General features: G+C 40.1%; 2 protein-coding genes across 8 annotated transcripts in view; both read left to right on the top strand.

The window, feature by feature from the left end:
- mib2 (MIB E3 ubiquitin protein ligase 2) overlaps window positions 1–7,469 on the top strand; it is a 229,932-nt gene extending 222,463 nt beyond the window's left edge. For all 7 annotated transcript variants that reach the window (XM_072586015.1, XM_072586016.1, XM_072586021.1 and 4 more), the window contains one exon: window positions 4,324–7,469. In XM_072586015.1, coding sequence (XP_072442116.1) covers window positions 4,324–4,565 — 242 coding nt within the window. In that variant the 3' untranslated portion in view covers window positions 4,566–7,469. The remainder of the gene's footprint in view (window positions 1–4,323) is intronic.
- A 6,006-nt stretch (window positions 7,470–13,475) lies between these two features.
- The window catches only part of mmp23ba (matrix metallopeptidase 23ba), a 38,548-nt gene continuing 26,136 nt past the window's right edge, over window positions 13,476–25,887 (top strand). The window contains exons 1-2 of the mRNA XM_072586012.1: window positions 13,476–13,798; window positions 16,692–16,726. The gene's annotated coding sequence lies outside the window, so the exon portion shown is untranslated. The remainder of the gene's footprint in view (window positions 13,799–16,691; window positions 16,727–25,887) is intronic.

The following is a 25,887-nucleotide window of genomic DNA, read 5'->3' as shown; positions in this document are numbered from 1 at the left end:
CAAAACTCTCCTACCCAAATTCTTATTCCAATTTTTGTTCACCAGTTATCCCCGAGCTTGCTGATCTACTGTGTCTCACACTTGGACAGCGCATTGAATTTTAAAATTCTCATTGTTGTTCACATCCTTGTGGTTTTGTCTTCCTCTCTATATAATCTAAATCAGTCACGCCACAATGCTCCATTCTGGCCCCTTAAGTATTCCAATTTTATAATCCATCAGCGCTGTCTGTGCTTTCCTCAACCAAGGGACAGAACTCTTCAGCACTCTTCCAACACCTCTACCTTTCTCTGTCTTTAGTTGCTCCTTAATACTACCTCATTGAGGAAGTCTTCAGCTTCTAACATCTTCATGCGATTATGATAAATTTGTTTTATAATGCTCCAGTGAAGCTTCTTGGGATGTTTATTACATTAAATAAATACAATTTGTTCTTCAGAAGTGACAACAAAGCCATTTGGGTAAGTTTGAAGGCTCATGTTCTTTCAGAAGAAAGAAATCAACTCTATATATTGAGCTGATGGTCCCTTCAAAATCCAGGTTTCTATGTAAAGAATTTTTCGGTAAATCATCTGGCACTTTGTCAATTATCATGTGACTGAATTGGCACAGAGTTAAACAAAAGAACGGTCAACAAGTTAATCATAGGGTGAGTAAGTTTGTTCGTATGATTATGTATTCAAGCAATTCAGTTTTAGTTCAGCATGGGCTGGAATGAAGGAAACGCCTTCATTCACAATTGGAATCTTGGGTGTTGGCTAAAAAGGTTAAAATTTGTTAACGCATAGATTTGGCCAACAGTGAGTCAAATTCTGGTACCATACTGTTAAGGGTGAGTTTTAGATGCAAACCTCCGAAGTTAAAATACATTAGAACCAAGAGAGTTCTGACAGAGGTAGCTCCACTTAAGATGCTAGAGAAATTTACATTGAGTGGGGAGTTTTCAACCATGGGGTGATTGGGAGAGATTTGTTAGGAAAACGTGGCCCTTGAAATCTCGACCTTTCTCTGAATCTTCAATGCAGCATTCAGACCAAGTGCTTCATCTTTCAATTTTTGATAATTATCTGACTCAAGTGTTGGACTGCAAGTCACATGGTGGTAGAAGGAAAGTAAATTTAAGGAATTTGAGATTGTGACTGCATTTGTTGTACTTTTAATGTATTTAACTGTTTACGATAGAGCATTTATTAGGTTTCTTGCACTTTGATTTTGGAATAGTAAAATTATTTTGAACTAAACCGTGTATCTTGTGGCTTTTTTTTTCAGTAAATATCTGGGTTTTTTGAATCTTAAGAGACAAAGTGTTTTTTACCAAGTTTGTACAAATTTATTTTAGAAATTGTAACAAGTAGAAATATCACCTGCTCTTTCATTGACTATATTATTCCCAATCAATGAATTGGAATGTAATTTTTCTTAGAAACCAGAAGTGGCAATGCCATGCGGATTGAATATTTCCTACTTATTTATGGCGAAGGTCCTTTATCTTTCTAATCAGCTTGAAGATTGTTTTAGGGGCTGTATCAGATCAAAATGATAACACATGCTTGTGATTTCAGTGTGTTTTCCTAAAAATGGAAGCCTAGGTGAAAGAACGAGGCTAGTAGTTCACGACATCACCTATGTGAAAAGAGTAGAAGAGAACACAAGGTAATTGTGGAACTAATAGGATAAGTGGGAGGGCAAACTGTTCCCACGAGAGTAAGTAAAAGAGTAAGATTGAGGAGGAGAAAGAGAAAATTTTAAAGTTTGACACCCAAAGACAGAAACAGTCTGAGCTTCCTGAGGGAAGGTCTTGGACTATATCTAATGCTGTTTCACAATGGCACAATCCATTCTTTATCATTCACCGCCGCCCACAGAGACATTGTGCAGCAATCTGGAGCGATCAGGAGTCTGATCTGTTTTGGAGAAACCAATAGAGGATCTGGGACTTGTGTGTGCTGGACATGCAGTAGCCTGTTTCGTCAATGGATTGAAGACTCCTAACTGAGTCTAAATCAGGAAATAAAAGTAAGAAAAGTTAATTAAATGTAAAATCATCTACAGAAAATGAGAGAAACTGGTAAAGTATTGGTAAAGGAAGAGAAATCAAATGGACAAGTGTTTTATTTGTATTTTTATTTAGGTTTTCAACAATAATTGAAATCTGAAAAAATCAGACTTCATACATTAAGTGCCAGAGAGATTATTTAGGAGTAATTAAGACTTATCCAAAGTACTTGGGCATTGACTTCAATATGAGTAAAAACAATGACTGCAGATGCTGGAAATCCGATTCAATATGAGTAGTCTGGTCATAACATCTTCTGGCCTGTTTAATGAACATGTAGTGGATAAACAACCCACAACATCCCAACTTCATTGTGATTTATTTCCTTGCTAATGAGCAAGACAAATCAGACCTTTCTGATTCTGTCATTTAACCACCCCTACGCAGACTCTAGAACTTGCTGTTCAATTTACTGTTGGACTGTAATGGGCCCTATTAGCTTCACTGCAATACTTATCCGAAACTAGGGTCATTGCTGTCCACATAGCAGTACTTCAATGTAATCTGATTTTGATGTGGTGTTGGTTGGAAGGAAGAACGTTTGTTAAGGCATTGGGAGAATTCTTTGCTCTCCTTTCAATAGTGAGGTGAGATGAGATCTATTCAGCTGCTGTGACATGAGACCAGAGATAGGAGACAGTGGCAGAGTGTTAATGTCATTAATCTAGTAATCCAACACTCCAATGATCTGGGGCCAAGGGTTTGAGTCGCAAAATAACAAATGATGAAAATTGAATTCAATAAGAAATCCAAAAAGCTATTCTAATGGCAACCATGTGACAGCTGTTGATTGCTATAAAAAAAATCTGATTCACTAATTTCCTTTTGGGAAGGTAATTCCTCCATCTTTAACTGGCCTGGCCTCCAAACCCACAGCAGTGTGGTTGACTCTTTACTGCCTTCTGGGCAGTTAGGGATGGGCAATAAATGCTGGCTTGGCCAATATAGCTCACATCCCTTGCATGAATAATAGACTAAAAACCTTCCATTAGGTAATTAACACCATTAGGGCTCATGAAGAAGCCACTTTATAAATTAAAGAAAAAAATCTTTTAGCAAGATCTTACCAAGACTCGAGCAGCTGTCTGGCACCAATCCGAGTGAGTGAAGGTGGCTTCAGGGTCAGCTGAAAAGCTGCATTTTGAAATGGCACTGCAGAGGCTGAGCATGAAGAGGGGTCTTGCACCATTATGTAAAAATGTGACCATCTTAAATAAATTACCAGTCAACCACCACCCCCCTTCTCCCCAGCCCGCCCCCCCCAATCCCCCAAACTGCTTTTTTGACCCAGCTGTACGCTGAAATGTGGAATTTCAACATCACCAACTATTCTTCCAGAACAGTTGCCTGAGCAAGTGAAAGTAAGATCTGCTGTTTGACTGATCAGCCTCTGTTCCACAGAGGCACCCACAGACCTGTCTGTTAGACTATTAACTCCCCAGCGCAGTCATAAAGCAGGTGCTTCCTGTTTTGCATCCAGGGCAGGTTCACAAGCCAGATTTGAATCCACCTCTTGATTCCTACCTCCATCAAGAAAATTCATCCCCTGGTATCTTTAGTACATCCATGTATGGCAGAAAGGGCTGGCTGCGGCACTAACAGAGCAGTTTGGCACAATCATTTTTGTTTGATTTCCCATGCTTAAAGTCAGAAGTGGGACTTGAACCTTCCGATTCAGGCAATTGGAATCTTTCAGCTGTGCCAAGCTGAAAGATCTGGTCTTGTTATAGAGAGGATCAGGAAGACAGAATCTACTGTTAGAATATGGAACAAATAATTATAGTGAGAGATTTGTTGATACTGATGTTCCACAGTAAGGTGAATCCTTGCCCTAATTCTAAACATTTCTATAAATAAGTATTAAAATGGCTTTTGACGTTGAATCTTTTTGATTCAATGGACAGTTATTTGGATTTTATTTCTATTTAAAGCTATTTAAAAGTATGCAGTTTTAGTCATAAGACATTAATCAAATATTATTTAAATCCAGTATGTCCACATCTAAGGTGTAATTTCTATTACCAACCAATTATTCAATCTGGTAGATATTTTCGATGTAGATTCATGCAGATGGGCCTATGGAACAGAGCTGGATGGAACACATAACTTGTACTTTTGTCTGTATTAAAGACTGAGTTACTGGCTCTGTCAAGTCATTTTCAAAATTCACCATATTCAATTCCATTTGTGCAAATCTTATTATTGACACTCTAGAGCTGCTAGTACGTATATTAACAACAGACTGACGGAATGTTTTCGTCTGGCAGATAATACAGAAGTTGAAAGCAGCTCCAATGCTGAACCTCCAGACCAGAGAAAACTGTTGGAACAGCTCCAGTCTCGATACAGGCAGATGGAGGAAAGGATAACGTGCCCTATATGCATTGACAACCAGATTAAACTGGTGTTCCAGTGTGGCCATGGTTCCTGTCTAGAATGCAGCGTTGCCCTGAAAGCGTGCCCTATTTGTCGTCAGAACATTCGGGAACGCATACAGATTTTTGTTTGATGCATGGCAAGCCTTCTTTTCTATACTTATGTTCTTTCCGAACATTCTAAGTACTGTACCTTTTCTGTGGTACGTTGTGTTTGTGTTGGTAATCATCTTCAGATTTAGTCCTTGGCACTTTGGCATCAGTGCAGTCAGAATCCAGTGATTGAGCTCTGTACATGCTGTTTTCCAGCAAGTGACTAGAATTGCATTTTTGATAACTCGAATGCCCACTGTGCAAATTCAGTGGCTGATATGTCAACAACAAAACAGCAAAGTTGTACATAACACAAAACAAGTTTATTAGTCATTTAATGTCAGCCCTGTTAATAGTTGCAACTGCTTGAGCAATGCACAAAGCTACAGTAAAACTAACCTTACTGTGTATGTATTTATATAAAATCTACAGTGTAATATAATCCATAATCTGACAACTGTGTTTTATGGTCAGTTGTATATATTTAAACGTTTCAGGAATATAAAATGACTCTTCAACAAATTTCAGATACGATACCAATCAACCAGTGCTAGCCTTTTACATCTGCTTCTCTATCTAGCAACAAAACAGCTTTAGAATCGAACAAATTATTTCAAATAATAAAATCATTAATTTTGAAAACTTTATTTAAAACATACCTTCTTATGATTTTGTTTCTTCAATTATAGCTTGATTGGGCAGCTAAAATATTGCATTGAATGTTGTAGTCTTGGATATGTGGTAAAATGGCAGATGGTTGAACATGGAAGGTAACAGCTAGAATATTAAATCAATTAATTAATTACACTTACAGCACAAAGCTCAATGTTTATTTATAAATAGATGGTTAATAGCCTGGAACTATAATCAGGTGATTTGATTCAATCCACTATATCAAAGTGGAACAGCAAAATAAAACAGTAATGAAGATAAATTTCAAGTTTCATAGAAAATAATTGGAATTAATGCTTGTTTTGACCTGTGAACAATTAATCTTCTCACCCAGGCATTCTAATGTATTTATATTTAAATATTCCAGGAAAATAAAAATCAATGGAAATATGAATTGGGCATGGTTCTATCAAGGATTCTGAAACTAAGAGACCATTCACATTCTCTGGTCTAGTTTCATGTTGTTTTGCTCCCTTGAATACAGTACACAGAGGTGAGGTTAGTGAAGTAATGAGGTTCTGAATCTGGATAACTACTGTATTGTGTTCCTTTGTAAAGGTGTTATTACTAGATGTGCTAGTGCTATCCAGAGCAGAGCTTAAATACTTTAAACTTAATGCTAGCAAACCCTTTACTATGGTTTTCTTTGGTGTCTAATTAGAATGTAAATTGTATATTAGATTTGTGAGCCTGTGGTTCAACCTAAAATTTTAAGACTTAGCAAGATTGTGGTATGATATCATTGTATAGTAAAAATCTTTATTTAGCCTGAGAAGGTTACTACATTGAATCACAATGTTTAAGTAATTTCAAACTCCGAAGGAAAACCTACAAAATGCAATCAATTCATCAGGGCAAGATGAAAATGCTCAAGTTTATAATTTTCATAAATTTGTTGAAAAAGCTAGAATATATATATATGGTGTTTTCATTGTAAAAACAAAATTCAAAGAAAATTGCATTGACAAGAGATTCTACCTTTCAATGTGTTGTCTATATACCATTATCTCGGGACTAAATTGTCTGTTTATTTGAATTGAAAGACTTTGAACAAATATTATTCCGACTGGCAGTATCAGTTTCATCAAGAAAGTGATCTCACAATGAAAGTTGGGATTTGAAGAAGACTATGCCAACATTTGGAGATGATTGTTGCATTTTGTGAGTTTACTTTTGCGAGATATATTCCAATAATTTAAACCATAAAGGTACAAGTTTCACTCATGACTTTGGTCAAGATATCAAATTTGCAACCACAAATTGGAAAAGTAAAGTAGATTTGGTATAATTTGCTTGGTGTATAGATAATGTTGCTTGATCTGTTAGTATGCAGTACATTTTTTTAAAAACAAATAAAATTATTGGAATGTCATTTAGCTGAAATGTTGCTTAGCTCAACAGCCTTCATGAAGTTGAATTTTACAGATTATGGGACAACAGGCTCCATGTGCCAAACAGATTGTATCACTGTGGAAAGTGTATGGTCAGGAATTGCTGTTTAAATAAACTTGCAGTTCCTAAATGCCTGGCTTTCTTGTGCACATTCCTCCTTGATCTTAAAATCCTTCTTGAAATTAAAGAAAGTGCATATGACAAAATGATTTTTGAATCTTGGATCAATGAAGGGTGATTTTGTTTCTCATCTCTTGGAGTTCATGGAAGATGTAAACCAGAGTCTGTTTCGGGAGAAGGGGTAGCAGGACCATTCTCACCATTGCTGAATTTTATGGTTTTCTATTTGTGAAGACAGACTAGCCAAACCAACCCAAAATTTGACTTTTTAGTAATGAATCACTATTTCAGGAATTGATGAACCAATTAGGAAAGCATTAGCAGTGTTGTGAAGAACACAGTGAAGATGATTTGAGAGCAGTGATTTCTAGTACATCATGTTGGTAGGAAGCCCTCAGCTCTGTTATTTCTGCAAGTACGGATTTAGCAGATCCTTTAATTGCAGGATAGTGGAGGAAAGTTGCTATAAACAACCTTTGTGGACTTCAGAGGTTAGCAAGAGACTGAGTGTTAGTGCATTGTCTGCTCCTTTACACATTTTAACAATGAGAGAGTTTTTATGCTTGGAAGAATTGAACAGAAAGATTAGTGAAATCTGTTACAGCAAATAGAATGGAAAATGTTAGACTCCAGCACTTTGTTCTTATTTTTAGCTTGCCATCAACACTGGGAATTTTGTTCTCCTGATCGTCTTGTTTCCTGCAGGGTTACTGTATCCTTATGTTGAAGTTCAAAACTGTGAATAAATTATTTTGAATTACTGTTGTGATTAATGACTCTGGTTACATTAAAATAAAGAGCATTTATTTACTTCCTATATTAACAATTGAAAGAAACTTTTCAAACAGGCTGTTCCTGAATTTCTGCCTTTTAGATGTGAATTATTACTGTATGCGACATTACTCTGTTCCTGGTGGGTGTTGCACCATTAAATAATAGTGAAATTATGTCAAGAATGGTGCTTATTAGAACACACATTGTTGGATCAGCTCAGCAGACCTGACAGCATCTGTGGAGAGAAATCAGTTAATGTTTCAGGTTCAATGACTTTTCTCCACAGCCAGAAACTGGACCCAAAACAATAACTCTGATTTCTCTCCACAGAGGCTGCCAGACTTGCTGAGCATTTCCTGCAATTTCTGTTTTTGTTTCTGATTTCCAGTGTCAAAAGTTCTTTCAGTTTTTGTTGTTGGATCATATCCATTTGTTAAGAGAACTTTTTATGCTTGAGAGCATTTACTGATTTACCTTCGCAGCCATCCTGAAGATTGTCAGGTAGTTTTGATTCTCAAGATAGGTAAGGAATTCAGTAAATTTTTCTGATCTGCCTCTCAGTACCAATGTCTGAAAGAGTCGAAGCACTACAGATACACTGTTTTATCAGGGTCCGATTCAGCACATTATCTCTGAGTGTGGGCCAACCCCCTGTAAGATCATATGGGTCTGGGAGATACAGTACTTGTGGTTTTAGCTGATAGCCTGTCATCTTACCTTCCAGCAAAAATTTGTAAGGAATTCAGATTTTGTTCAAAAAAATTAATACTTGATGGCCATTTCATACTGATTTCCTTCAATAACTTAATAAAATATGTAAGATTCTGAGAAGACTTGACAGTGTAAATGTTGAAAATTTCCTCTTGTGGGAGAAACTAACTTGTGGGAGAAGCAAGTTTGAAACTAAAGGGTTGGCAAGATCCATTTGGGGAAAGTGTACTGATATTCAGTTCTACTGCTCCTGGAGTTGTCACAAGAGTTAAAGATTTAATAAGTCACTCAAAGCTCTTCCTGTATGCATCCCCTTGTGTGCGCATGTGTATGTGCGCGCGCACGCACACACACACACACACACACACACACACGAGTTGTCATCCTATTGCTCCTAACCTCCAGATGGTCGTGGTTGTAGGAACCAATCAGCAACCCTTACCGCACACAGGCACATGGTGCCATGGCACTCAGCGTGCCCCCAACCCCCACACACAGTTAGTGCAGCTACTCCTTCCACAGCCTTAAGTTTAAAGCAGTTCTTTTCCCATTTTGGTCCACAATTAAAAATGAAGAATGTAATGGAAAATTAACATTTATTGTGAAATCTGTAAAAGAATACCTTCTGAAGTCAATTTAATGCAGATAGCCTGATTTCGTTGAATTCTGTGAACAGACAGCCTGTTCTTGCAGGTTTTGCAAGCAATCTGTTGTGGCAGAGTCAGGGGAAAACACAAGGGCAGTAGCAGTTTTTTCAACAGTAAAGGAATGGGAAAGCAACTCCTTATGTGGAAAAGGGCTCAAACTGTTCCCAAGCTGATTGTCCTTGAGGTGAGATAAGGCTGAGCAAAGTATGGTATAAAGAAAACGTGAATGATACTCTGGACCCCTTCCATAAGGCATTTTGTCAAGTGTAGAGGGTCCCTTTGCAAAGGCCTGTAATAAAAATTTTCTTTGCTCTTGCTAGCATTTGAATCGAGTCAATTTAATTTCCACGACAGTAAACTTGGGGGCTCGTCTGGGACTCCGCGACTGGGTGAGATTCTGAGGATTCCCAGGAGACGCAGGCACCAACACCTTGAATGTCTTTCACTTCGTCTTGAGCGCTGAATCGGCCCTTTGTGTGAGAGGACTGGGAATCTGTGGATCACCCCAGCGCCAGGGTCCGAACTGAATTGGGTCAGGGTAGGAGTCGTTGCTTAAGTAATCCTATATAGACACTCATTCTAAGAGAATAAATGAATCAGGAAAAGAGTTCAGTAAACTCTCGCATGGTATTTGAGCAAAAGTCAAGGGAAAGGATTGCAGTCTCTAGAGTGTTTGAGAGATGGCACGTTTAAGGGTGGTTTTAGACTTGGAACCACCACTGGCTGAGTTGGACTCACCAAAGACGTACCGGGTACATGGTTTCTTGGTTTACGAAAACGAAGGCATTGAGGCGGGAAATGCGAGAGAGGGGGAGGGAGCTGAACACTTTTCCAGTAACACTGAAAATGGGCTCCGGCAAGAGAAAACAAAAAGAGGGTCCACAGAGGAATTGGAATAGCCAACCAAAAATACAGTACATGTTAAATAATTATGGTCCAGAGTCTGTAAAGCAGCTAGAATTGTGGATCAAGGAATGTGGTTTTCCGAAGGGGGCAAGTTTTAGTGAAAGGCAGTTGGAAGTATTGAGGTCGAGGTTGGAAGAGAGAGAGAGAGAGAAGGAGAAATGAAAGGGAAAATTTAGAACCTGTGAATTGGAGTGCTTATAACATGTGGAAGGCTGAGGCTGATACCAGAGAAAGGAAATCTCTCGTAAAAGAGATCAAATACACATACAAACACTAGTGCACACGCAGACACATGCGGAAAACAACCTAATAAAGCTATACAGTGTCTTAAGTCTGTTCTAGATCCTCACCTTGATGACTCCCCTCTGAGATCTGCAGCCCCCCCTCCGAGATCCACCTGGTGAAGGATCCACATCAACAGCCATCGCCTCGGAGTCTGCTGGATCATCGATAGCAAATCGTACCCACAACCTACTGAAGCAAGAAGCTCAAAATGACAATGGCCGCTCCAAGACAGAAAGGCACCCAGGGTCTGCTCGCAATCTCCCCACGACGGGTGAGGAGTCAGATGGTGAGTGGTTTGGCGTGTGATCATCTTACCGGGTAGTTCTGCAAGCCCCAATGGTTGAAGTTGCAGGCCCAGAAGGGTACCCAGTGCTGGTCCACTGACCATGGGCCATGAAGGATTTGGGAAGTGCCTATGGGCAGTTGCCTCACCCACACAAGGTTGGAGGTAATAAGTTCGCCGAAGAAGTGACAAAGTTCTGTACCGAGTTCCGTCCAACGTCACATGAGATGAGATGTCTCCTGGGACAAAAACTGGGCACTGATGTCACCAAAATCAAGTACAGATGGCCAACCGTAAATGTGCATACCAGATCAACCGACCCACAGCGGAAGAGAATAGAGTCTGTGATGCTTTTGTTGCAGCGCTGGTGACCGCCTGTGGGGAGGTATTCCCAGTGCCAATGGACATGACCAAAATTGCAATGTGTAAACAACAAGGTGAGACAGTGTCCCAGTACCTAACGCACCTCACTGAAGTCCATAATGCCCAGAGTGGACTGAGACCACCTGACGACATAACGGCGGCAGAAATCACAAGTATGAAGCACATCTGAGGAGCAGCTACATCAATGGAATGAAAGACGAAATAGCGAAGAAGGTAAAGGACACATATATTACCTGGGACATGGGAAAGCTGAATTTGGTAGAACAGCATGCGATACATACTGAAAAATTGCTTACCCACGAGAAGGATAAGTGGAAACTAAAGATGGAACAGCAATCACATAAAGCTCAGCTTACTCTGATGCAGATGGTCGCCCAGCCATTGGAGGGAGTGGTGTGGAAAAAGAGAGAGGAAGAGGCGCTGGCAGAGGTAGATCTGGTGGGTGCTTTGTTTGTGGAGCAATGGACCACTGGATGAGACAGTGTCCACACAGAGAGTCTCAATTGGCCCTGGAGGCTGGACAGCAGGGTGACTGACAGGGGAAGGCTGAGGTGGAAGTGGGCAGCCCACAAGATACAGGTAAGCCTCTTTCCTCTAGGCTTGGCAACAAAGACTCGCCTATGCTAATCTCTTCTACTAACCTTATGGGCACTGAGACATGTCCCACCTCTATATTGAGTGCTGAGATTGCGAAGTGTGGACTATATATCCAATAAAACCACGATGCGTATCAGTCGATGCCTACCTCTGTTATATGTGGAAGGTACACCGGTTACCTTTTTGGTAGATGCAGGGGCAACATATTCAGTCCTTAAATCAAGCCAGTTCAGAGAGTCAATGCCAATAAAGTTGACTGGAAGGTTCCTGAACTCAGTGGGTGCATCAGGACTCGTGCTAAGAGATAGATTTACTGTGTCCTTGCAGAGCACAATACCTGTTAAAACCAGAGGCTATAGAAGGAATTGTTCCAGTCTTTGAATCCCTCCTAAAGGCTGGAATGATAATCCCCTGTGAGAACTCACCAGTGAGACCCCCCTTTTTTGACCTCCAGTCAAAAATGCAAACATTCCAGGTGAACTGGAGGAATGGAGGATTGTTCAAGACCTGCAGGCAGTCAATAGCACTGTTGTCCAGTGTGCCCCAAATGTTCCTAACCCCTCTACTATATTAGCTCAAATTCCACCGGACAGTAAATGGTTCTCTGTGGATTTAGCAAATGCCTTCTTTAGTGTACCGATACACCCAGATAGTCAATTCCGGTTCACTTTTTCATTCAAAGGGAAATCTCATACCTTTACGTGACTTTGTCAAGGTTACTGTGAGTCCGCCATCATATATGATGAGGCTCTACGCAGGATTCTGGAGACTTTGTTTTAACCCTGGGATCAGTGCTTCCTGAGCAAAAGACAGCACACACGTTGGCTGAGATACAATGCTGTGTTATTGGCGATGTGTAACTTTGCAAAAAGCGATGTAATGTCCTTAACCCTGCTAGCCTTCTCCCCACAGAAGGAGATGGAGACTCACGTGATTGTGTCACTGTAACTAATGAAATATGCAGCCCCAGACCAGATTTGCAGGTTTCACCACTCCAGGATCCGGATATGGAGTTTTTTGTGGACGGGTCAGCATTCAGGAGCAAGGAGACAGGCCAGAACTGTGTTGAATATGCTGTAGTGACTACCCATGAGGTAGTCAAAGCGGGATCACTCCCTTCTCATCTGTCAGTGTAAGCAGTGGAGCTGATTGCCTTGACTGAGGTATGTAAATTGGCTGAGGGAAAGACAGTGAATACTTACACCAGTAGCAGATATGGATTTGGGGTTGTACATGATTTTGGAACCCTGTGGAAACACAGGGGCTTCTTAACCTCCAATGGAAAGCCTATCACGCACCATGGCCTGATTTCTGACCACCTGGAAGCGGTCTTATTGCCCAAATCAATTTGTGTGTGTGTGTGTGTGTAAATGTGAAGCCCACATACACACAATAATGATTCTAATGCGAGACCAGACTCGGCAGCAAGAACGACAGCCCAGCAGCCACCAAGTGATCAGATTGACAGGTGTACCCCAACAGCAGATGTACAGGAGTTACAGTCATTGGCCTCGCTGGGAGACAAGTGTGAGTGGATGAAAGCAGGGTGCAGTGTGAGGGAAGGAGTATGGTGTGGCCCCAATGGTAAACCCTGTCTACCACAATCATTATTTCTATTCTATGCCAAACTGAAACATGGTAAGGACCATGTGTCAAAAGATGGGGGATGTACGACAGTATTTCAGCACACTGGTACACTAAGGGATTTACTCATTACTCCCAGAAATATTGTGAACGATGTGTTATCTGTGCCACTAATAATGTGGGGAGGGGAATACAGATGAGTCAGGCAGCACACCCCCAACCCCAAAGCCCTTTGAACATTTACAGATGGATTTTATTGAACTAACACCCAGCGAAGGGAAAAGGTATTGTCTGGTAATAGTCAGTGTTTTCCAAGTGGGTGGAAGTGTTCCCCACATCGAAACAGGATGCCAGTGCAGTAGCCAAGGCACTGATAACTGAAATAACCCTAAGATAGGGCAACCTGAAAGTCTCAGTAGTGACAATGGGACACCATTTGCCAATAATGCCCTACAGCAGATCAGTGATTATTTGGGAATAAACATGAAGACAGCACTGTGCCTACCACCCAGCGAGCAGTGGGGCAGTGGAAAGAGAAAGTTGCTACCTTTTTAAAAAAAAATTTAAATTGACAAAATGTTGTGAGGAACTAGGGGTGGCATGGACAAAGGCACTTCCAATTGGACTAGTATATACGAGATCTCGGAGGAGAGGAAGAGCTAATCTTAGCCGGTTTGAGATTTTTGTTTGGTAGGCCACCCAAACCAATTGGCCCAAGACCTAAGGTAAGACCGATAACAGGCCGTTGTGAGGATGAGATGCTGTTTTACTGTATAAAACTCTCTACACTTTTATCTCAAATACAGAATCAAGTGAAAGCAGCACTACCCCAACCAGCTGGAGGGAAGCTGTATGATCTAGAACCTGGAGACTGGATAGTGGTGAAAGACTTCAGGAGGAAAAACTGGAAGGCGAAGAGGTGGCTGGGACAATTTCATGTGCTCCTTACAACACAGACAGCTGTTAACTAAAAATCAGCAATCTTATCTGGCTCTGTATTTTTTTTAAATCGGGTTCTTTTATTTGGTTGTTGTCCTTGTTGTCATAAAATGACAACGGGGAAATGTCATGGAAAATTAACATTTATTGTGAAATCTGTAAAAGAATACCTTCCTAGGTCAATTTAATGCAGATAGCCTGACTTCATTGAATTCTGTGAACAGACAGCCTGTTCTTGCATGTTTTGTAAACAATCTAATTCAGCAGAGTCAGGGGAAAACACAAGGGCAGTAGCAGTTTTTTTTCAACAGTAAAGGAATGGGAAAGCAACTCCTTATGTGAAAAAGGGCTTGAACTGTTCCCAAGCTGATTGTCCTTGAGCTGAGATAAGGCTGATGAGCGAAGTATGGTATAAAGGAAACATGTGAATGATACTTGGGGCCCCTTGCATAAGGCATTTTATCAAGTGCAGAGGGTCCCTTTGCAAAGGCCTGTAATAAAATTTTCTTTGCTGTTGCTAGCATTTGAGTCGAGAGGATTTAATTTCCACAACAAAGAAAAATGCAAAGATGATAGGATTCCCCCATTTAAGAAAGATGCAATTTTTTTTCCCCCCTCAAGTTAAGTTCATTTCCAGGATGTGGGAGTTGCTGGCTACATTTAATTGTTCAGTTTAAGATTCAACCACATTACTGTAGGTCTGGAGTTGCATGTCGGCCAGGCTAGGTAAGGATGGCAGATTTTCTTCCCTAAAGAATGTTAGTTCTTTCTTGACAATCAGCACTGGTTTCGTTAGACTCTTGATTCTGATTCTGCTCTGCTATGGGTGGGATTTGAACCTTGGTCTCTGTGTTAATAGTTTAGTGATAAAACCACTATCCTCCATCTGTAGTTAGTCTTTAAAGTTTTCTTTCCAAGAGAGCTGTGGAGGCTGTGTCTTTGAATATATTTAAACATAAGTTTGATTTTTTTTTGATTGACAAGGGAGCTAAGGGTGAGGCAGAACAGACCAGAAGGTCGGGTGTTCAGATCCACTATAATTTATTCAATGGCAGAGCAAGCTCGATGGACAGCACAGCCGCCTCCTTGTATTCCACATCTTCTGATGATGACACTTCATTATCAGATTCCTGGAGTTAATTATTGGTTTAATTGGAATCTTCATTGAATTGAAATGGTTTTATATCACTGAATAAATATTTTTCAAACATGAAATGTAAGATATTTCTTTGGAATTAAAAATCCTTCATTGTCTTCAATAAACACGATGAAGTGCATACAGTTAGATCCCCTGGGTAGACTTGCCACTGAGCAGAATGTGTGTGGTTTTTTCCATATGTTCTAGTTTCATGAAAGGTTATTATTGGTGTTCTAAAAGTATACTTGGCTGATTACACAGTCACATCACAGATTTTTCTTTATAGTAATTCTCTCCTCTTAAATCTGTTCTTGCGGATAATGGCCATGAGCTGCTTTGGCCTTTTGAGGGATTTTGATGGCAGCTATTCTAAGAAAAGCATATTATCCCACCCTGATAGTTGTCCTTTCCACTTGGCCACATCCTCTCCCCACTCACCCCACCCCCATTGCCAAACCACCTCTTGCTACTGCCTTTCCCATCTGCAAAACAGTCCTGGAGTATTTCCAAACATGTAGCAACTCTCAGCTGTAAAGGAGGAGATGCAGAAAATAAAATGGTGTTAGTGTCCTTGGCCCTCAAAGATGAGGAGCTGCCAATCGCCTGTTGACAATTAAAAGCTACTTCTGTCCCCGATTGTATTCACTTAGTTTCAACCGCAAGTGAGATATATTCGACTTCATAATGATGCCTTGTAATGTTTTACCACCACAACTAATTTGCTTCTATTATCTCCCTTCTTCCTCACATGCAACAAGAGGAGGTAGATGTGGTAGATAATAAACCTGCAAAGCAACTGAGTCCATCTAAAGGTGTGTCATTATACGCCTCATTCAGACAAAGCACCAATGCATTTTTAATGTACTTGTGGATAGGAGTGTCACTTGCTCAGCCAGTATTTATTGGCCAGCATTTTTTGCCCATCCCTAATTGCCCAAGAGCAGTTAAGAATCAACCACATATACATACTTGAGAGGGATCAGTGAAACCAACAGTTGGGTTTTCAGGTGGTTACAAAAGGTCATAGTGAAGACCAGGACAATGATGAGTTCATGTTGGAGGGTACAGCTTGGTGCACCCAAGACCCTGATGTACCCTGGAGGTGTCTGATGAAGAGAATCACTGTGCAACAGAAAATGTGAAGCCTCCAAAGTAGGGCTACCATGATTGCAGAGAGGTGGCTGGATTTGCCCTTCAGCAATTGTGTCACAGTTGTGTTAAAATGATATTTTCTTCTATCAGTAAGAGTGGTCAGCAGCATTGATAATCTTTGCATACCTTGAATGTGGCATTAAATTCTGGATGCCAGCCAGTCACTTTATATATGTTGATAGATGCCTTATCACGGCATCAATCTACTTCAGTGTATTCTCGAGCACAATGGAAGAAATGAAGTTCAGCACAACAATGAGATGAATGGGGACATGGAAATGGGTTAGGGCTGCCATTCACTCGGGCAACAGCCAGCATATTGCATTGTCTTCCAATGGCTAACCTGCTTCTTCACCAGTGCAGGGGGAGCAGTCTTTGGCAGGATTCTCATTGGCTCGAAAACCCAGAGGATGTCAATAGTCTGTCTCGTCCTCTGTCGCAGCTACAGATATTACACCATGTATGACCTAGAAAAAGGAAAAGTAAAATGTTGCAGTTGTAAAACATTGCATGCAGTAGGCCAAGAAAGCACTTTATGATAAATTATTCTTTGTAAATAACTTGTGTCAATGTTCTTTTTCAGCATTTCCTGCCTAGTCCTTTCTCAGGCACTTGGAGGTAAGAGGCCTTCTAGCTGATTTGGTTTTTGACGTTTTGATTTCAATTTTCAAGCGCATGCCAGCATTTTGATTTTGTTGTTCCCAAATTCTTGTTGGATTCCAGTATGTCAGTTTTTTTGCCAGGGACAATGAAAGAGCCATTAATTGGTCAGTAGTTTGCACAGCAAAGCTGTGAGCTATGATCTAAATGAATTCCAGCCCATTATTGATAACTGGGGAAGTTTTTGGCTTGTATCACAGAAGATCTCCCGATATGATTAATTCATTACCAGATATGGTAAGTAGTTTCTGGATGGACAGAAAGCCAGGTTGAACTAATCTTTAATAGAATTCCTTTGAAGATTAAGGCAGACCTTTCTCAAGACCAGCAGATCTCCTTGGTTGAAGTTATTCGAAGTGAGAGTTGGTTGGGGCCTGTGAAATTCAAATGATATAATTGGCAATTACCTTTGACAAAAGTGAGAGTTTCCCCATTATTTACTAATTTATATTGTGTTATTGAACCTCAGTGAAGTAGCATTTAAGGAGGACTCTTTACATTCTATGGGGGATGTCCATATTTTAGTGTGGGGCATTGACCAATGATTTTGCATGACTACTAAAGTTGGGAATTAACTATAAATGATGCTGTATATAAAGAGGTTACAATTCTTCAAGGGTAAACACTCAACAGGAGCAAGAGTAGTTCTTATACTTCACTGATGCTGCTCCAACATTCAATAACAACAGATCTGATGCTCACTGTTCCTCTAAAGAAGCTGTCCTATTATGGAATCAGACTAAATTTCATTCCTAGCATTTTCTGTTTTTATTTCAAAGCTTTTATTAAGCTTTCTTCTGTTGTGGTTGGATACAGGTTTAGATGTAACTGTGTATAAATTTGTTGATTTAGATGAAACGCTTTCCACAAATTTAACCCAAATGACTATACTATGCCCTTATTCATGGGGTAGGTACCTGCATTGTGACTTCAGAATAGGTCATCCGTCACATATTCTGGCTTTATCAGAAAATGTATCCAAAATGTGGTGGGTGACATAGCAATGGTAATGAGTATTGTTATCAATAATGATCTGTAGGTATATTTGTTGAAGTTAACATTGAAGGAGAAAGCTCCATAAATGAGACCAGATTGGGATGTCTGGTTGGCGCAGATGTGTTGGGCCGAAGGGTCTGTTTCTGTGCTTGTAGGACTCTGCCAACACAATGTCAGTGATTAAGATACTTATTATGCTGGAATTGGTACCCAGGAGGTACCAACCTATTTTTATTAGTGAACATTGTTCTCAAAAATAAGAGTCTCTGAGTGACTGGCACTTCAAGTGGGAATGCAGAAATGTACCATAGGGTTTAGCAAGAGACGAGCAGGTGCAATGACGTGGTATATGGGCTCCTCCTTTATGCAAGTTCCCCTAATTTCTCCCCAGAATATGGAAAGTTGTTCCCTGCTCAAAACTTGCTGTTATTTTCCCAAGTGCTATCTAACTGTTTTCTCGTGATATTAAGTCTTACGCACCAAAGCAAGCCAAATTCAATTTGGCCAATTATCACCCCGTTCATCTACTCTAGATCATTAAAGTGATGGAAGGTGTTATCAACAGTGCTATCAAGCAGCAGTAACTTGCTGAATGATGCCTAGCTTGGGTTCTGCCAGGACCACTCAGCTCTTGCCCTTATTACAGTCTTGATTCAAACAGGGACAAGCAAGGTGAGGGCAGTGTGATAGTCCTTGGCTTCAAGGCCAAATTTGACTAAATATGTCATCGAGGACCCCTTGCAGAACTGGAGTCAATGAGAATTGGAGTCATACCTGGTACAACAGAAGACCGTTGTCGTTGTTAAACGTTAGTCTTCTCAACTCCAGGACGTTTCTGCAGCAGTTCCTCGGAATGTCCTCGGCCAAACCAGCTTCATCAATGACTTTCTTTTTCTCAATGTCAGAACTGGAGATGATTGTACAATGTTCAGCACCATTCACAACTCCTCAGGCTGTAGAAGTCAATGTACAAATGCAGCAAGACCTGGAAAATATCCAGATCTGGGCTGGCAAGTGACAGTAATATTTGTGCAAAGCAATGATCAGCTCCCAAAACAATCTAACCATCATCCTTTGACATTCATTAGCATAACCATCACTGAATCCCCCACTGTCAACATCCTGGATGTTACCATGAACCAGAAACAAAGTGCACTCGCCATATAAACACAAACGAAAGCAGAAGTTTCTGGAAAAGCTCAGCAGTTCTGGCAGCTTCTATGAAGAGAAATCAAAGTTAATGTTTCAGGTCCAGTGACCCTTTCTCATGTGAACACAGTGGCTACAAGGTCAAAGGCTAGGAATCCTGCAGAAGGTATCTCCCCTCCTGACTCCCCAAAGCCTGAGTATCATCTACAAGGCACAAGTGAAGTGTGATGGAATATTCCCCATTTGTTCTTCAGTGCAACACTGAAGAAGCTTGACACCATCCAGGACAAAGCAGCCCATCTAATTAGCACCATTTCCACAAGCATCCACTCCCTCACCACAGATACTCAGCAGCAGTGTGAACAAGGTGCACTGCAGAAATTCACAAAGGCTCTTAGACAGCATCTTGCAAACCCATGATTGTTTCCATCAAGAGGGATACAGGGCAGCAGGCATATGGAAACACCACCACCTACAAATTTACCTTTGAGCCACTCACCATCCGAACTCAAAAATATATCGCTGCTTCTTCAGTGTCGCTGGAACAATCCTGGAACAAATTCTATCTCTGGGGCATTGTGGGTCTACAGCATGTGGTCTACAGAGATTCAACAAGCAGCTCACCATCACCTTCTCAAGGGCAACTGGGGCTGGGACATAAATGTGGGTCAGCAGCACATTCCCATGAATTAAGATAAATCAATTTTGTAATTTGTTGCTGCCAGTATGTATTTAGTGCTGTATTTAATCCCAAACAAGCATTATTTTCTTTAATGAATACATAATGGCCAGGATAACCTCAATTGTCAAATAACTGGTGTATTTCTTATTACAATGATATTATTACATTGCTAATACTCTAATTGTTAAAACATTACAATGATTGATCATATTCCAATATGGTTTAGCACTCCCCTATTTATTTCACAGCCCCCTTCCTCTCCCTTAATCCCGATGAAAGGTTCCAATCTGAAACGTCAACTCCCCTTTACCTCTGATGCTGCTTGACCTACTGTGCTTTTTTCAGCTCCACTCTTTTATCCACTCTGACTCTCCAGCATCTGCAGTCCTTACTATCTCGAAGTTGATAAGAAAAGTAATGCAACCAATTTTTGATATTTTAACCACTGAGCCATTCAATTGCAGATGCATTTATTGTAATATGTTAGTGTGATAGGAATAAATAAAGGAGTATGTGTTAAATAGAGCAGTAAGCTGAAATTGAAATGATCAGGCTACCACGAATAAGTCTATAAAGCTGACAACTCTGAGCTCAGCTGTACTTAAAATAGAACAAAATCCAATGAAGCAAATCACTCATTAAGGACGTTTAAGGAAAAATCATACATGTTCCAGTAGGCTGGAAAGTTATTTTTCTCTGTTGTAAATATTGTAAGATACTATTTCAAGAAATTAGTTAAACTGAAAATATATTCTGGCAACCTGCAAATCACACCCTGGAACATGTTTGTAAATGGAAGCATGTATTGTGTTTGGATACCTCGATATTATTTTTTCCTTTGTATGTAAGGAAAGGACAGATTTTTGAATGCTTAAGGGATTCATGGGATATGGGAATAATATGGGAAGACGTGACTGAGGTAGATAATCAGGTAATCGTAGGTGGTGAAACAACGTTTAAAGGTCAAATAAATTGCTCTTGTTTCTATTGTGGTCTTGTCAAAATGTATGTTAGCAGGCAGAATGTACTAGCTTACAGAAGCATAGTGGGCAAGGGTAAAGAGTTTTTACTGTTTTCATGGAGTAGACAGACTGCTTCCAATTGTAGGAAGGCAACACTAAAGGTCATCAATTATGAATTGATCACCGAGAAATCAAATAGAAAATTCAAGTGAACTAATGAATGGTGAGAACTTGGAACTGGCTAGCATATGGAGTGATTGAGTTGAATGGTTTAGATCAGTACTTCACAAATGATTTAATCTTCAGGTCACTTAAGTGGGGTAAAAGACCCTGAAGATTATCCACTGATCCTAGCCCTGCCAATTTCACCTGCTTCTGCTGAGAAACTTGCCAGAAGTTAAAGGAAGAGTGGTGTTGCTTTGATAAACATTAACAAAATGGCCTGGTTCTAAGCTAGAGAGTCTCGGTCTTATACCTGGCTGTATGTTTGATTGGTTCCTCTTTGTTATCAGCCCACAGGTGTTTAAAATCTGATCTTGCAGCTGTGTATTGTAGCAAAAAAGAAATCTTGCTCATAAAGCCATATTGTTGTCACTTATGACAACTTGTACCCTACTTTGTGGAGCTGGTCCAACAGTGTAGTCTTACGGGTGTTGGGGACGAGTGTTCTTGCCTGTACGCTTGTATAGTGTCAGCCATGGAACTGGAGGTCAGTGATTTGTCCTTTTGGACAAACCCTCAAAGGATCATACTTTGTGAACCACTAATATCGATGCGTATCAGAATACTGCTAAACAAATGATGGAGAAAGGAGTAGAGAGTTATGTTGATGGAGTTTGATGACAAAGGACAGGAGGTGCAAATGGGATATAAACTTGGATTGGGATAAATCACCTGTGTGTGCGCCATGTTGTTTGTCTACCACCTTGTGGTAGACAATCCAGAGAAACATATGCAATTCATGTCACCACATAAGAGTAAGCACACTCTTATTCTTTTATCAGATACAGAAAACGATGGCAGCATCAGTGGAGAGAGAAATGGAGTTACCATTTCAAGTCAATGTAACTTTTTGTCAAAGCTATTTTGAAAAAGTCATATTGGACCCAAAATATTCACTCCTTTTCTCTCTGCATCCATGCTGCCAGTTCTGCTGAGTTTCTTCAGCATTTTCTATGTTTGATTCAGGTTTCTTGCATCTGCAGTATTTTGCTTTTATTTGACTGTTATGAGAATCGTACAGCATAGAAACAGACCCTTCGGTCCATCCATCCATGCCAACCATAATCCCAAACTAAACGAGTCCTACCTGCCTGCGCTTGGCCCATATCCCTCCAAACCTTTCCTAGTCATGTACTTATCTAAATGTCTTTTAAATTGTATGGACAATCATGGAGATAAAAGAAAGAATGGTTTTCTCGTGTTCCTTCTTCCTATTATCCTTTCTTGTGAGTATTAGGCCTGAAGTTATGTGTAATGTTCAGGAATTTGACCTTGTCATCTTTGAGGAGAAGTAAATAATGCAGTTGGGGTTTTCAAGATGTTGAAGGGAATTAATTAATTGCATCAGGCAAATTGTTCACTCTGGTGAAGATATGGAAATTTGAGAACAATTATATCATGAGGGATGAAAGAAACCAAAGAAGCTTTATCGGTCAGAGTTGGTGCAGATTCAGAATGAAGGTCTTTGAAGTAGACACATTTAAATTAAAGATAATTAAATGCTATTTTGGTGGGAGATGAGGTTGACCTGTAACAGAAGGGCCAGTTAATTGATATGAGGCAAATTGCATTATACATGCTTAATGTTATGAAGCTGGAGGACTGGGTAAAGGCATATCATATGTATCTATACAAACTAGAAAACAATAAAGGTAAAAGGAATGTTGGACAAGGAGTGTTGAAGAATTATGTGCTGAGTATTTTATAAATGAGACAGTGGAAACTAACAGCCATTGGTTCATGACTTCAGGGTCTTTTACCCCACTTAAGTGACCTGAAGATTAAATCATTTGTGAAGTACTGATCTAAACCATTCAACTCAATCACTCCATATGCTAGCCAGTTCCAAGTTCTCACCATTCATTAGTTCACTTGAATTTTCTATTTGATTTCTCGGTGATCAATTCATTATGTAGAAAATCGGATCCTCGATGCAATAGGCCTTTGGAAGAAGAAAACACCACATGTAGGCACCACTAAAAGGTTTATCATTTAAGGATACAGAAGTGTTTTAACTACTGGGTGTTTTGTTTAATTATATGGATAGTTAGTTTTGCTGACAATCCCTGAAATGAACCTAAAGGGGTGACAAAGCATGTGTGGTATAGCTTTCTCAAGTGGATGGAGAATGGTTACAGAGTCTGGATTATTAGAGAGCCGCCTTGTTTGACTGTGCCTCATTATAATTCAAATGATGATACAAGAGTATAACAGTGCCACAATCTATATCGCACTTCGAATGTTCTGCACGTGTTGAGTTTGAGTTAGCAGTCTTCAGTGTCATTGGTGTTTACCCCCCTCCATTGTTTCTGCCTTCACACATGTCAACTGGGTTGTTTTATCGGTGAGCATTAGCCATGATTTGCAATCTGGGTCAATCACCTGCAGAGACATGAAAACCTTTGAAATCAATATAATTTGAGTTATTTTAATGATCAATTTATCTGTTACCTAACCAAATTTATGGAATAAAGAATCGCGAAAGTACGAGTTCAGAAGATCTTTAAGGTTTGAGAGAATTTGTGATGTGGAGAAGAGGGTTGGAGCTGCAGCAGCTGATAGCTTTGCTGTCTATGAACCTGTTACTATGGAATCTGTAGCAGTAAGTAATCTTAATTGCATTTGCCTTTTGTTGTAATGAGGTGCTTCTGTTAAAATTTAAATTGGAAAATGCGCTCAGTAAGTATTCTCAAATGTACCAAACAAGGCAAAGGATTCTGCTCTCCAGCTGTGGAGTGAATGCAAAGGGAGGCTGCTTCATTAAAACATCCACTTCCTCTTTGTAGAGGTTCACATCACCACAAATCAGATAATACTGTCAAGCTTCCCAGACTGGTAGCCAATTACACATCCCAATTGTGATCAATATCTAACCATTTTGTTTCCATATCTAAAAAGCAAAATATAATTTTGTTCCCTTTCTAGTTCCTTTATGTAAAAGAGAACCGAGATTTGTGGCTCATTCAGGTTTATTCCAAGATTTAGGAAGAATTGAACCTTGATTGTTATTTTTCTTCACCAATTTCTATAGTTTAACTGATCACTCACTGAATCTTTCCTCCTAATCTTTCTTGCCCTGGGATTTTCTTTTGAGGAAGCCAAGTCACTTGATGGAATGCTAAGATAAAGCATTGTCCATTATCTACTTCTTTTTAACTTTTCAGCATCTACTGCATATTACAATCAAAATACCTCATTTATACTTTTAACTTGGACAGAATCTTCTGCACATAGTTTATTTCCCCTTAAACTACAAAGAACTACAGAAAGAGCACTGTATAGGCCATTGCTCTGTAACCTCTTGAAAAAGTCTGATTTATTATAATTGAGATAATCAGTCAGTTCCTTGAAGCCTCTATCCTGTGTTGAGTTTAATCACACTCTGAAAGTTTTTTCTTGATTCCAGTAAAATTCCCAAAATAATGGCCAGTGCATTTTTCTGTCAAATCTCTCAAGCTATATTTGATTTTGGGGATTTTAATCATTGCATAAATTCTAACTGTGCACAAATATTTGAGGTAATCAAACTGCAGCTCCAGACATCAGATTCATAGTCATACTGCATGGAAACAGGTCCTTCAGCTCAACTCGTCCATATTGACTAAGTTTCCAAAATCGAACTAGTCCCATTTTTCTGTGTTTGGCCCATATCTGTCTAAACCCCTCCTATCCATGTACCTGCCTAAATATCTTTTAAATGTTGTAATTGTACCTGCATCTACCACTTCCTCTCGCAGCTTGTTCCATATACACACCACCCTCTATGTGAAAAAGTTGCCCTCAGATTCCTTTTAAATCTTTCCCCTCTCACCTTAAACCAAAGACCACTAGTTTTGGACTCCCCTACCCTATGGAAAAACCTTTAGCAATTCATCTTATCTATGACCCTTGTAAGGTCACCCGCACTCCTATGCACCAGGGAAAAAGTCCTAGCCCATCCAGCCTCTCCTTATAACTCAAACCTTGCAGTCTCGCTAACATCCTTGTAAATCATTTTGCACCTTTTCCAGTTTGATAGCATGCTTCCTATATCAGGGTGACCAGAATTGTACGCAGTACTCCAAATGTGGCCTTACAAATGTCTTGTACAGCTGTGACAGGATATCCCAACTGCTGTCCTCAATACTCTGACTGATGAAGGCATGTGTGCCAAATGTTGTCTTCACAACCCTGTCTACCTGTGATACCACTTTCAAGAAACCTGTGTCCCTCGGTCTCTCTCCAACACTACCCATTGTCTTGCCATTAACTGTGTGTAAGTCCTGACCTGAGTTGTCTTGCCAAAATACAACACCTTGCATTTATCTGCATTAAACTCTATCTGCCATTCCTCTGTTTTATCCGGCGAATATCGTTCTTTTACTTGGACACATGTGGGATGGTCATGCTTTCTGAACACATTTAGAAGTTAATGGTTGGGGTGGCCAGGAGGAGTATGGATTGAACCTGTCTAGAAGCTGTCATGGCTGGGTTGGAATTCCAGCTGGAGGATGCAAACGTAGCTTCCTGATCATCCCCACTGCCCTTATCGCAGAAAATTGGACCCAAACTCAGTCCGTTCAAAGACTGAAAAAACGCAATTTTTAAAATTTTCTTTCCATTGATTCCTAAAGAAACAAAGCTAACTTTAACCAATCAAATTTCACATAGAAAACATCTTCCTACTTTCATATGTATGAATTAAAGCAAGGAATGCCACAACTCCCCCAAGGTATAACTGCATCTAATATACCACTAGGAGAAAGTGAGGACTGCAGATGCTGGAGATCAGAGCTGAAAATGTGTTGCTGGAAAAGCGCAGCAGGTCAGGCAGCATCCAAAGAGAAGGAGAGTCAATGTTTCGGGCATAATACCACACCTACCTACACCCCAACTCATCCAGCAAACAGCTGTATCGTAACACTCCCTTCATCCTCATTACTTTCCTTTGAGATTTCTGATAATTGACATAGTTCCTCCTCTTTCAATATACAAGTGAACAAAAATTATGGGAAGGGGAAGGCTGTTTAGCCCATCAAGGCTGCCTCACCTCACCATGGCAGGGGCACCATGCACTACATCTGTCCCTTCCCACTTTCTGTCACAGTGTTCTACAAAAAAATCCTCTC

This window comes from Chiloscyllium punctatum, chromosome 16 (genome assembly GCF_047496795.1).
Source record: "Chiloscyllium punctatum isolate Juve2018m chromosome 16, sChiPun1.3, whole genome shotgun sequence".
Taxonomy (NCBI): Eukaryota; Metazoa; Chordata; class Chondrichthyes; order Orectolobiformes; family Hemiscylliidae; genus Chiloscyllium; species Chiloscyllium punctatum.
This window is presented reverse-complemented; position numbering and strand designations above follow the sequence as displayed.